The following is a 14,483-nucleotide window of genomic DNA, read 5'->3' on the forward strand; positions in this document are numbered from 1 at the left end:
TCAGCATATAACTTTTTATATTAAATATATATGCACACATATGCATGTACGTGCTTATATTTGTGTGTGTATGTATAATATGAATGGGTTGCTATAAAATACAGGCTTTATTTCAAGAAAGCAGAGTTGTCTATCTTCAAAAATATTGACTTTTACACAGATTTATTTTAAAATTATCTTTAGGTTGCATAAGAATGATTTCTCCACCCCCTTTAAATAACAGGCTGGGTTTGTCAGGGAATTGAATGGAAGAGCCATAACTTTGGCTCTTAGTTTATAGCAAAACAAATAATGTGAAATGATTATTGTGTTTTAACAAATCACTATCAGATGATCCATGGTAACTGTGTGCTTGATTTTAGCAAGTCAAAACATGATTGAGTTTAACTAAACAAATTTTACCCTGAGGAATGTCGGCTGGCATGTAGCAGCTCCAGTGAGCATTATTAATTCATTCATGATGCCTGCACCATAACTTCATGGGCAATAAATATACTCCTAATTCTTACAAACAGATCCTGTAACTTCACAGTTCAAAACAAATATGAGGGATGTGAAAGGAGGTATGCATAACATCTCTTTGCTTAGTGCAACAGTCTCATGAGGATATTAATCATAATTTCTGGTATCTATTCTTGGGATTAAAATTAAATATACAAAGCTGTTGCCCAGTTTCATGTACGTTTGAAAGACTTAGCAGCAGCATATATATTCCATGACTGGTATTATAGGTAATTCATTTCACAGTGGCATAGCCAATATGCAGAATACACGATCTATTCTGAAAGAGAAAAAAAAAATAGATCCACCCATCTTCCTCACCTTTTCTGAACTGTGATGTTGGAGCATGCTATTTCTAGTGCTTGGGCTAGAGGTAATACAGAATACCTGTATTCAAGATGACAATGCTCAACTGGAATCAGAAAGTTGGACATACATCTGAAATTTCTACAAAAAGATTGGAAATAGAGAATAAAATCAGGATTTTGGTCTCTACTACAATTTTTGTATTTTAAAATGCACAGGCCAAGTATATGAAAAACAATCTGTTTTTTTGTTTGTTTGGTTTGGGTTTTGTGTTTGTTTTTTTTTATTATTATTTATTTTATTTTAACTGGTTTACTGGTTGCTTTACAATACTTCCTTTCAGTGAGTTAGGCTGAAAACAGCAGAGGACACCAGTTGACAGTCAGTTTAATTTGCTGATTCATCTGTTATAGTGATGGCTTTAGGCCAGAGCTTGGCTTGCAGACTAAAGACTGAGAGCTGTGAAGATGCTGGGACTTGAAGGAATGTTGGTTGCTGAGTGAAGGCAGTGCAAGTTTTTTCTGTATTTTTGAAGTGATTCTAATTTTACATTGACAGAAATGTAATTACCTTGAACTGAAAGTCTTTTTTAGTTAAATGGAGACCAAACATTAGAAAGATACAAGGATGGAACAGCTGGATATTAGTATAGTGCCGCTTCCACGGATATCTTGTGCAACCAAAAATGTAGCTCAAATAAGCTTATGTTTCACAGCAATCAAACAGAGTTTTGGCAAAGGCTTTGCAAATGTCGTCTTTTCCTGGCAGACTTGCAAAATAAACCTGCTGGGTTAAGTAATGAGACTAAAAGGGAAAAAATCCAGGAAATCTTTTCTTGCCAACAAGCAATCTGGAAGAGGGTTATGACTGAAGAATTGATGGTTTCTAATTTAGAAGTCTTAAGTAGATTTAACTCTTTTTGTATGAAGTCTGACTCTGAGAAGAGTTTTGAGTATCCAATTCAAACATATCATGTGAATTTAGGAAACTATGGCATTTTCTTTTCTTTTTAATCGCTAACAATGGAACTAGAAGTCATTTATATGAACAGAACAAATAGTTCACTGCCTTCTGCTTTTTGAAATAACTTATTTCAGGAGAGGGCATGCTGTCATTTAACAGTGTTTTGTATATAACATCACTCTTCTTCCCCATAGCTGTAAACACCAGCAGGTATGCTGAAAGTTATAGGATCCAGACATACGCAGAATATGTTGAGAAAAAACACGAAGAAAAACAGGCAAAGAGGAAATGTACAGAAGATAGTTGGAAGGAGATGGAGAGAAAGCGGTTAAAAACTCAATGCACACCTTACGTTTCCCAGAGTCGATACTACTGTGTTAACAGGTGAGACTTCTACTGCATTGCCAACTTGTGTACTTTTATTGCATTTTTATTAGAAGTCTAGCAATTTTCAGGTAGTTCTTAACCAACAGGTGACTTATTTTCCTGTACATGTTTCTTCGCAGTATAAATAGTAGTGGTACATCAGCTGTCACAAGACTATAGGAGCAGAGGGAATTTGGTCACAGACGTGATTAGATACATTTTTAAAATATTGGGATCTTGAGGTCAGGTCAAATCACAGCTTCTGAGCTTGATGTAGCAGGACTGTTTCTTATAACCAAAATAAAAAATTATTTTCTTTATTAGTTTGACACCTCTGAATGGCTTGTGTCATCTGGAAACCTAGCTGTTGTCTTGCACCCTTGTAAAAGCTGTCTTGGTTTCTGCATGAATTTCCATGACGATAATACTGCCACAGAGAAGGGTATACCATCTTGAGCAGTCTTGATGAAATTGTCTTTATGCTTCGGAAAAAGGAAGGCAAATGATGATACTTGCATGGTTTTAAGTTTTTGGAGTAAAATTTGAAAAGGGTTTTAGTTCATTATTGAAGGACAAAATTAAGACGGGAGATGCTGATTTTGATTCTGGTACAGTATCTTGCTATGTGTATTTCTTGTTCCATTTTTACCCTCTTGTATTAATGACAGATTTTTGGATATGATGGTAAGAGGAGGCTTCTTTCTCAGTCATCTGTGTAGCTGTGAATGGGAAGGGTCTTTCAGTGTTAATATATAATTAACCTATCAAGTTATTGCCATTCTTTCTCCCCCCCACCCCTGATTCTATCAATTGTATATAAAAATAAGTTTTAGTGGAGTGCATAAGTGACATTTCTGTAAGGTGGTGCCTTAGGGTTTTTTTGTGGTTTGTTTTTTTTCTTTTTCTGGTTAGACCAAGTGAGATGGTTATAAATCAAACACCGAGGTCTTTCTGCGTTGTCTTTCTGCTTTATCTTTCTTGGGAATGCTGTGTTAAGTTCTAGCTCTCATTGTATCTTCCTGTAATGTTATCTGTCATCTAACAAATAAACTAAACTTGTTCCATTCTTCTCACTTACTTGAGCTTATGGTTTGCCTACTTTGCAGAATTAAATGCAGGTGTGTATTTTGGCTAGCTTTCAAATTTTCATGGCTTTTGTCATGGTGGGAATCCTAAATGTGCTAGAGACATGTTTGATCCCTAAAAACCATATGGAGGAACCTGGTAATAAAATCCATATCAAATGAACTTACTTTAATTGAGCTATTGTACTTGGGAAAACTTGCTGTGAAGAGATGAGGAGCTCTAAAGATTGTCCTGGCACTAGTATACATGTGGCTAAGGTTCAGGTCTATAATTAAGTCTGTATTAAATAGTCTGAAAATACTTACCACATCTTGAGTCTACTGCAAAGAAATACTAAGTCCTAGTTTTATTTCTACTAGAGGAAGTATTTCTCCTCAATGAATGTTGGGTTTTGGGTATCTCTCAGATTCTAGACAGATGATAACAGTGACAGCTTATGGTTTGAACCATAGACAACTTGTTCTTTTAACATATACTTTGGAAAACAGTAAATGTGGAAAGCTGATTTGTTATTGTCTTGCAGGGAAGTTTGAGGACCACCACAAATATATAATTTGGAAAATTGCTGAATAAAATTTTCAGTGAATTCTTTCTTTAAAATTACGATATATCACAATGAGTTGTGTGCCTAAGCACTTAATCTCCTTGAAAAATTTTAATCTATTTTTTCTAGTGATGTAAAATTCCACAAGAAGCAGCCTTGGTTTTAGATGATCAATGCTTTGATAGCCTTGGAGAGCAGCCTTTATTGTGTTGATAAAACTTTTGTCATCGGTTACATGAATTTTTTGTTCTCTCATTAATCCATTAATAAAGTTAATTGGTTCTGTCCCAAATTCCCTTTCATGCAGGTCTTTTAAATGGCTCTCTTAATTTTAATTTTATTTGTTACTAGTTAGATTGTGTTCTCTTGTCAGCTACTGTAAATGTGTCCTCTTAAGGGTAGTCTGGTTAGGTATAACATGGAACTGCAAACCTTGTGATCTTTCAGTTCACTCGAGATGAACGTTTTCCTTTTGTTTCTGGACAACTATATCTCAAAAATATTTATTTATGTTTCATTTATTATTAAACAAATATACAAATTATAACAAATGTAACAAATGTTTCTGTAAAGCAATCAGGACAAATATATATACATGTGCGCATGTATATCTGTATTTGTCCAGATTAATTTGAATCAAATATAGTTGAGCACTCCATACTGTGATGTATCTAGCAGCTGAACTCTTATAACAGCTTCATGTTACTACATCCTTTATTTATTTATTATTTAATAAGCTTGCTTCATCAGTTTCTGCCAGGGAGCACAGCTGCAGAATAGCTGTTCCCCTCTATAATGACAATATATCCTGGCTGCTTTTTTCAGTCAGTAATGAAGTTGTTGGGTATTTCTTGTAAAGAACTTTTGTCTTAAATTGACAGGTTGATAAGTATGTAACAAAGGTTCTTTAATTCCTATCCTACTAAAAAACCCTGTAGTCCCATATTATAGAGGAAATGCTCTTCAGAAAATATAGTATAATAGTATTAAAAGCAGTCACAAGGTGAAATCACTTACAATTAACATATATCACATGCATATAGCTTATTACTACTGTTAGATATCAAAATTTATTTTAATGGAATTATGCCTGATTATTGATGTCAGATGGAGAAGCATAGGAAAAACTGATGCATTTGACAAAACTTCAAGTAGTTAATAAGATCTCCTTCTCCAAAGCCGTTGGCTATTCAGAACACACTTTCGGAACGGATGGGTCATGGTCTCTTGTGGATTATACAGTACCAGCTATGTCGTGCTTGGCAAATAACTGCCTGCCAGCTCTGCCATGACTGTTAAATGCATGGATTTAAGATGCTTTCCATAGCAAAATGGTGTTAAACCATAGGACGAAAAATCAAAATTCTATGTAAAAACTAGATATCCTGCTCTACTTGTAGTTACTTATTCTAATTTTTCTAACCATCATCTGGGAATGAGTAAAAGAAAATAAGGCCAATGGCAAAAGACTTATACTAGTATGAAGTACAGAACAGTGAAATGTCATTTTGGCTTAGAAATTTTCTAGCTAAAACCAAGAGTGCTGCATCTTCTGTCAAGTCAGAGTGCTGTTTGCAGCACCACTTCCTTGAATGCCTTTATTGTGCTGAAGATAGTTTATCTCATTTTTCAAATTTTCATGTATTTCTGCTGATGATTCAATTTTTTTACAGCAATGAATGTTTATAGAGGTTTATTAATAAATAAGGATAAGAATTGAGAAAGTCTGAGTCATTAAAGAAATGGATAATAAATATTCCAAGCAAATTATGAGTATTCCAGTATTCTAGTGTCATTTTGGGAGATTTCATCTGCTCTTAACTGAAATAACTGGGTTTTATGATGAGTCAGTAACTACTTCTCTCCTCAATGTTGTGCAAAGTGGCAAGAGAACACAGGGTTTATGTTTTCATTTAAATGAAATTTACTTGAAGTTGAAGGTCTGTATATATCCAGGCCAATTCAAGATCTTCTGTTGTGATGGAAGTGGTCTTTTAAAAAGTAGGACGTGTTTTTTCAAACCAGAAAATGTTAAATGCTACATCATCATAATTGTTTTCCCACCTTTTGCCTTGCTAATTCTTCCAATTACCACAGTACTAGTTGGATTGCTGCTATTTAGTAGCTGAAATGACATTACAACGTTCATGGGCAGTTTAATCAGGTGGAGTCCATGCTCTTTCTGGCAGTAGAGTGATATAGAAGTCCCCCACATCCTGTTAATTCATCAAATTGTGTTTAGTACTAACATGCTGGAATCTAACAAAAATACGGTATTCTTTGTGGATCAGGATTAGAAATTGACAATAAAATCTAGATTTTCTGTTTCTACCACCTTCCTCCAGTGGCATTAATCCTCATCAGGTTTGCCTGTGGCTGGCATTAAAATTGGTGAACAGAAGGGAGAGGTTGGGGAAGAGAGACTAGTGGAAACTGCCGTCACTGCAGAGCCTCGGAACCCCACCTACCGTCGTCTCTGACTAATGTGAAAGCTGTCTTGTGTTCACTGAGTAGATCTGCCAGCTGGCAAGGTATGATAGGCTTTCCTTGTGGTGGTTTGGTTTGGGCTTTCCCACCCTGCGCCTCCTCCTCCCACCCAAAAAAACCAACCCAAAACCACAGCCACAAAAACCCACAAAAAAAGACACAAACCGTAAAACACCAAACTTGGCTAGTAATTTTATTTTAAAAATGAGAACAATCTCTATTGCAATATATAAAAGAAATTTCAGAACCTATTTAAAGATATTTTTTGAAACCTAAGTGCTACCTTTGTTAATGGATTATGTAAATCTCTGTCTCTAAATGGTTCAGGTATCCAAACAGTTGAGGATCCTAAAGTATAGCTGAATTGGACAATTGCTGATAGCTATTGGTTTGTCTGGTTCTTCAACTTTATTTAGTTGTTTCTCAACAGAGTAAGGAAATTGAGACAGAAATATGGCCATGTTGCAAAATAGCTGGTATAATCAGAAAGCTGAACTTTGCTCTGAGTAGTGTTGTGACTTGTATATACAACCATACTGATTTGCTGCTATTGCTAAGTGAATAAATAATGTTGCTGTAGTCCTTGAATCTTATTTTAGGTCAAAGAAGAATAAGACGCAAAAAAATCAACCCCTTGCCATCTAGAATCCATGCACTCAGTAAATGAATGTAGAATAAAATTAGTATTTGGGGAGAAAGCAAGAAGTCAACAGTTCTTGATTTATAAAATATATTTTGGATTTTGTTCTGCCTTGGGTTTTTTTTTCCCCCTTTAAGGTATCTGCAGGAACAACATAATGCCTAAAATAAATTTTTATTTTGTACTTTGGTACACAGCTGAACATACACTGAAGGTCAAGAAATTGTTTCCCTTTATTTGCAATAACTTCTCAAGAGTCTAAGTTTAAATAATTAAATTCAGCCATAAGACCTTTCAAAAAGGGAACTTCTTCCTACAGTGAGTGCAAGTTCCTTTCTAAGAGCCAAGTACTCGTAATATGTCTAAGAAATCCTGGGATCGTAGTTTACGGTTCCTGAGTTTTTCTTTCTTATGTATTTTCCAGAATATTTTTCTTAAAAGCAGAAGTCTTACAAACTTTTCTAAACAATGTTTTAAAAAAATATATAGTAGTTTTTCATTTTCTAAATGTTCTTTCTTCATTAGACCTTTTTGTTTCCAAACCTAGTTTTCACCTGTTTTACAATATTTAAGTGTGTCTGTAGGATAAACAGTTCTATCCAGCATTTTGGCTTGCATCTTTTTCTTGTGGTGTGACTTGAAATGATGATTTTTAAGAGATTGTGCAAGAAGGCCACCTGTGTGTGAATGTCTGGAGGAAAAGCCAGATATTCATCAAAGTAAATGGTGTTTGTGCCCCTAAAGTGGAAGTAAGAGCATGAGGCGTTTTCATATGTTTCATGTTTGTTTATTGCTTTTGGACATTCCAGAAAGAGTCTGTTTTAAATTGCAAAATGTTTAGCTGAAGAAATTCCATTTCAAAGCAAAACTATACAGCCAAATTTACCAGTTCTTCGGCTGAAACCTCCTTGAAACACCATAATTCCTTGCTATTATTAATTGGAAACAAAAAATAAAATAGCTTGTAAAGCTTTGTTCTGTAACTCGATATTAATTTTTATTTAAATAAAAGAATAGGACTTAGATGCATACAGACATTTTTTGTAGTTCTTAATGAAACTAAAGGTTTGTAAGTCTAAAACTACCTTTTTTTTTAATTGGTTGTTCTAAAAGAGCATTAAAATAGACATTTCAGTAGCTGATATTCAGTTACCTAGAAGTTTGTAATGGGAACTATTTTTATAATGAGCCCCTTTGCTAATGCATTCTTTCCTATACTCATGCTAATTTGATTTTATTAGGATAATCAAGGAAAATTAACAACATTCCAGTTGAATGAAAATCTATGCAATGTTATTTCAGTGTATGCTGAATGAAATGGAGCTCTAAGTTCATCTTCATACTGTATTAGTCAGCCTTCATTCAAACACTGCTTATGAAATGAGTGTGCAATTTTTTGTGCTTTTTATTTTACCAGCCCATTGGATGGTAGGACTCTTCACTTTGAGGCCTGATTTAAAATTTATTGTATGGAGCTCGATGGTTTTCTCTATGTTTATATAATAGAAATGCTTTTAAACCTGCATATAGTTCCAGGAGAGAGGATGAAGTTAGCATGTAGAATCCTTCATTATCAAGATGTGTATTTGGGGCTTAACACCCATATATAATGTAGTGTGTATTGAGAATTCTTTACAAGAGCTTTCATAAGTAGGAGAATAAAAATTAAAATTAAGCAGGGATAGTGAACAGTTTTAATTACATTTGAGTGATCTCCTCAGAATAGCAGATAAACCTGAGACATCTATAGAAAGAATTAATACCATCATCTACATAACATTGGATTAGATACCAAATTGATGGAACTGTATAGTTAAGGCATATCTTCCAGGTAATGTCATTTCATGGTACGCCATTTACTACAGTTGACTACCTTTGTAAGCATTTAATAGGTGTGCAACAAATAGTACCTATGTAATATTTATTCTTGACTTGTTCATAAGCATGTATCTTCTACATTTCAGTTTTACAGGTACCAGCACAGTGGGAAAGAGAAGCATGAGTCCTATTCAGGAAGAAACTGGTTCTGATGATATGGAAGAGGAAGAAGGACAAGATCCAGAATATCAGACAGACTCCTGTGCAGAGTCCCTTCCAGATGGTCAGAAGAGAACCAAAAAGTTCAGAAAGATCAAGATAGAAAAAGTTCCAGCAGGTAAGCACAATGTTCTCACGCGTGGTTTTCTGTTCTGTTTGGAACTACCCTAGACCTGAATATCTTAAATTTTCTGAACTTTTATGAACGTAATGCAATAAGTCACTGTTGTCTGTAATTTTGCATTAAGTTATTTAAACTGAAGATTGCATCCTACAATGATGGAATTCTGGAAGTAGGATTCTAGAGTAGATTTCCCTGTTAATCCAATACTTTTATCATGAAATGTTAGGTTAACTTCATGTAGACATTTTCCCTTAAGCTTGACTGGATGAAGTTATAGCATAATTGAATGCACATAGCTTGACCTGCCAGATGTGTGCCATTAGACAACCCCTCTTGCTTGCAAATGAGTTTCCTTTTAATAAACCTAACTGCTGCTCTGAAAGCTAATATATGTGCCCTTCTAATCAGTGCCTGAAGACTGTATATCCCAATAATCATAGAATCATGGAATGGTTAGGTTTGGAAGGGACCTCAAAGATCATCTAGTTCCAACCCCCCTGCCGTGGGCAGGGACACCCTCCACTACACCAGGTTGCCCAAAGCCCCATCCAACCTGGCCTGGAACACTTCCAGGGATGGGGCAGCCACAGCTTCTCTGGGCAACCTGTGCCAGTGCCTCACCAAATTTCTCCTAATGTCTAATCTAAATCTATAATATCACACTAACATCCCTTATTTACAGTTGCTTGTGAGATAAGATATTTCTGTAAGTTGAGAAAAGTACATTTCTCAGTCTGGTCAGAATATTATGTACATCTACAATTACGCCAAAACTTTGACAGTCCACCTGTCTGCCCCTCACCACTCCTGGCACACTGCTTGCCAAAATGCTGTTTTAGGTTGAGTGCAGTTTGACTCAGTCAGACTGTTGTTTTATATCCCCTGGTATAAATAACTAGGGTGCAACTCTGCTGACACCCTTTCCTCTCTAGAACATTTCCTGACAACAGGTTGACTTTCTGAGGCAACTCAGTGGAGGAGTAGGCTGCCAGACAGGTGCTGATCTACTGGGCTCTTAAACTTAGGAAGGCCCTTTAGCTTTCTGGATGCTTTGCATTTATGAGTCACTTAACTGTGGTTTTTTTTCTTCTGATAATACTTGGCAAGACAGTGATGAAAAGTGAGTGTATTTAAAATTCCTTCCAAACATTTTGGACGGGTGGATCGCAGTCACCCTTAACGGTTTTTGCAGTCTACCATATGCTCTGAGTAAGCCTTTGCTTATTTGAAAAGCTTACTGAACTGTGAGCAGATCATTCACATTTCATGGGCTGCTAGTTCTTGAAGCTTGAGAAATCGTACTTTCAGGAGATGCAGATTTTGAAAAGTAGAAGACTTTTTTTTTTTTCTTGTAAAAGTGTCAAATTGTGGATTTGCCCAAATGACAATTGTTTTTTCTTTCTTCTGTTATGTATTTTATAAATTTTCTTTTTTTTAATCTTGTTCAGAACTCACAGTGTAATTCTTGAAAAGTCAATAGTGTTAATATAAATTATAAACCCAAATAATCTTTTTTCTTTCTTCTAAAAACTGTTTTGATGTATACATTAGTATATGCAATGTTCTGTGTGGTGTTTGTAACCCTAGATAGCCTTTACTGTTCTTTACTTGGTTGAAGACTTTTCACCTAGGGTTGATGTAAGAGGTATTTTGTGGACTTTAGTACATACATATTTTTTAGCCAAAGTACTTTTAACTGTATGTCTGACTGAACACAGGCAGGTGACAATCTAGATGACTGTTTCACCTAATATTTTTGCTATGTTTTGTGAGTTATTGCAACCTGTCCAAAAAAAAAAAAGGTGATTAAATAACCTTAGGTCACATGAATTTAAACCTCAAAAGATTTTATTTTTATTCATCTGTTTGTTGTTGATTCTATTTCAGCTTTTGTTAGTCTTAACTCTTTTCTGCAAGAAATTACGATCTTAAAAAATTAGGTCATCTTTAATTATTGGTCATCTGGAGCACTGCCTATGTTGAGGTATATTCGAATATTAATAGTTAAAACTTCATTTCAGTATCTTCTCTAGCTACTTTTATGCAGAAAGTGGTATTGTATACCAAGCATCCTTTCTTCTGGTTTGGTAGAGTAAAATCTTTGTTAGCCGATTCAAAAGCTGAGCTTGGAAATTGCTTTCTTTGTGTAGTTCAATAGGGCAATGGGGCTGTGCAATCATCTGCAAAATGACAAGACTGTCTGCTTTAATTCCAAGTCTGAAATTCATGCTCTTTCTAGCGTTATGGAAATATACATTATCAGTATTAGTGCAATTCATCTTTCTTCTCCAATTAATTTGAGCTGGAAATATTCTCCACTGTCTTAACTGCCTTAAGAATAACTGCAAGTACATTTGGGAAGATAGTATTATTTGTCTTTATCATCCTAGTTATTGCAAAGACAAAATTACTTGGATTAGCAATACTGATTAATTGCACAATGTAATATTTACCATTTGAGTAAGAAACTTGACATGAACTTTTTATCCTTTTTTTTTTTGCCTACTCATAAACAGTCTCTTGGTTTCCCTTCGTAAATATTGACTTACCAGTAATGAGCCTCACTCTAGAGGAGAAGATACGTCTTTGTATGCTCCGAAAGAATCAAAAGATTCTTGATTTAATTTTTATTCCTTTCAGTGTTTGCATATTGAAGTCCTTACATATTGTTCCATAACTGTCTTTTAGGAAGCCTCACAAGTAGTTCCACTGGAATTTTTGAAGTCCCGGAAACATGGTAGGAAACAACTGCCTTAACAAGTGGAATTGGTTGAAAGCAGTTGCAAGCATACACCTCTCAGAAGCCATACTTTATTTAAATAAAGTGGTGTTAACAAAGCAGTATGTGTCCCGAAAATCAGTTTAATTATTTTAAACTGTTCATTGAACAATCACTGTCAATTTTACTTGTGTGGATATTAACTAGTACACGATTCGTTGTTGATCATGTGAAATCCTTGCTGTCGTAAATGATGTTAGACTTAAGAAGCAAGACTAAATGTATTTTGGTCACCTACTTTGGCATGCTGGCTATGAAATGTACAAAAAGAACTGGCACTCGATGACTTTGTGCTAGGCTGTTTCCTGTGCTTGGGGGGAGTTACCACAAATCTCCTTTCTTTAGCTATTTTTTCAGGCAATATCAGCATGCTGTCAGCATTCTTGGAACAGGTAGAACTGCAGTTGCACATATTGCTTTCTACCAGGTACTTTATCTGGAAATTCTCTACCCCCCTCACTCCCTGTGCAGCCAGTATTCATCTAAATACCAAATGTACATGTACCTTATCTTTTCAAAAAACTGTAACTTATAAGTTTCTCAAACACTAATTTCCTGGTGGGAGTTAGTTTTTCTTTGTTTTCACATCTATTGCTGTTTTCACTCTTAACTCCTGATGTTTCCCTCCTCCTTCCCCAGCTTGTGGGGTTTTTGTAAAAATGTTTTTTGGTATCTGTGACAAACCCGATAACTGCACCGGCCCTTTATTTGTTGAAAAAAAGATCTGCATTGGTAGATTTCAGAAAATGTTTGATATTTAACATTTTTGTATCATGGAAATAAAAACAAAATATGTATTTCCATAAAATGAAAATTAAAGACATTTTCTTAGGAACTGGTTTGGTTTTATTTATTAGCTTCTGAAATGTTTTTATTGAATGCTTGTTTTTTCTTCATAATGTAACTTTTTTTTTGTCAGCCTATGATTAGTAGATCCTTTTGGTCCATGGACTACTTTCAAGATATTTGTGAAATGTAACCGTAACCAACCATAATCTGTTGTCATAAGATTTAAATGGCAATACATTTCACTTGGAGCGGGGGAAGAGAGTTCTACAAATCAGTGAGTTCAAAACCATTGCTGTGGAAGAGTGGAATATTAAGAAGGCTTCATTGGATTGCATTTACATTAGAGTGAGAACCACTGTTCATTTCAACAATGCAATAAGGTGTTTGAAGGTACGTCAAAATTTGTGAGATTTTTAAATGATTGAGAGAACAATCTTGAACTGCATTCCAAAGAGGAAAGTAATTTAAAGACATTAAATGTGAAATGTTTTATTTCTAACCTTGGAATACTACTAGAAGTAATATAATTAAGTTGTTTCTTTTTTCATAGCAGCCATATCATCACATTCTCACACTCAAGTGTGGGAAAGAAGACAGTGTTATTAGTGATGCAAGGGGAAATTACTAACTGAACTCTTCTGCTCTCAAGGATCCAGAGACTTTTCTTTTCTGAGACTCATGACCTTAGGAGTAAATACTTAAATCACTTTTATCTTGAGTATCCAAGCCCACAAAGAAACTGCAAATTTAGTTCTTAGAATATATGCAACACTTAAAGGAAATGTGAATGAAATATTCAGCTCTTCTGGAGATGATTCAGGTAACTTACATGGTGTTCTAGCCAAATGGTGGTGGGGGTGTTATTAACTACATGTTGTAAAGAGCTGGCATAACATGATTTGGGAAGGAGCTTAAAGTCACGATGTGAAAAGGACACAAAAGCATTTAAAGAGATTGTCAGAAGTATAGGTTAAGAGTCAAGGAAGTCTGCGTAAGAGCTGTAGAGGCCTGGGCTGTTGCGGATAATCCATCTGGAGTCTTTACCCTGAGGCCATTAGGATCTTTATGGTACTGATTTCGCTCTCAAACAGCAACACTTACATACCTGCAGGGAAAATACAAGTCTTAATTATGTTACAATACAATCCCTTAAAATATTCTTTCTTCAGAGTAGGCTATATATATCCTTCTCTAAACTATAGAGGTTAACAGATATCCTCCTCCCCTCTGAAATTGTCATTTTGAGGAGCAGGATGTTATTTATCTTCACCTGTAATTAATATCTCTTAAGAAAATAGTGCTCTTCCATTTTCTAGTCCTTATATGTGTTTGATTTTACCAGTTAACACCTAGATAAGCTAATATAATGTGACTGGATGCAGAGCTGTATTTCTAAAACTAAGTTTGGGTGAAGAACAGTTGGGAGTCAGTGACAGGTGGTGTCCTAAGTAGGAGCTCACCCCATTGATACTGCATCAGACCTCATTATTCCGTGGGGATGGTACACTTCCCTTCGTTTTAAATTAAATCATTAATGCTGGAAGGGAAAGAATGTAGCTTCTTAAATTAAATCCACATTCGTTTCCTAGTGTACATCTGAAATACGTGCATAGAACTTAGATCTTTGCAGCATTTGTTTTTGAAAAACCAAGCTGTCATCTCTATTGCCATGGCTATGGGGAGTCCTGGCTTCTGTGCACTGCTGGCTCCAGAGGCATCAGTCCAGCTGCTCCGTTATGGGGCTGGGATAGCTGGGAAGTTGCTGGGAGGCTATGTTTTGCCCTGCTGAAAAGTCAGGTGCATCTGTGTAATACTTTGATTGAATTACTTTTTTTTTTTTTTCCTCTTTTCCCCTTCATTC

At 35.3% G+C, this 14,483-nt stretch overlaps 1 protein-coding gene across 4 annotated transcripts in view; it reads left to right on the forward strand.

The window, feature by feature from the left end:
* Positions 1 to 12,662, forward strand: part of PARN (poly(A)-specific ribonuclease) — a 61,733-nt gene extending 49,071 nt beyond the window's left edge. For all 4 annotated transcript variants that reach the window (XM_086622095.1, XM_086622096.1, XM_086622097.1 and 1 more), the window contains 3 exons: positions 1,965 to 2,154; positions 8,858 to 9,048; positions 11,743 to 12,662. In XM_086622095.1, coding sequence (XP_086478221.1) covers positions 1,965 to 2,154; positions 8,858 to 9,048; positions 11,743 to 11,795 — 434 coding nt within the window. In that variant the 3' untranslated portion in view covers positions 11,796 to 12,662. The remainder of the gene's footprint in view (positions 1 to 1,964; positions 2,155 to 8,857; positions 9,049 to 11,742) is intronic.
* Positions 12,663 to 14,483: the final 1,821 nt, after the last annotated feature.

Source organism: Tauraco erythrolophus, chromosome 17 (genome assembly GCF_009769465.1).
Source record: "Tauraco erythrolophus isolate bTauEry1 chromosome 17, bTauEry1.pri, whole genome shotgun sequence".
Taxonomy (NCBI): domain Eukaryota; kingdom Metazoa; phylum Chordata; class Aves; order Musophagiformes; family Musophagidae; genus Tauraco; species Tauraco erythrolophus.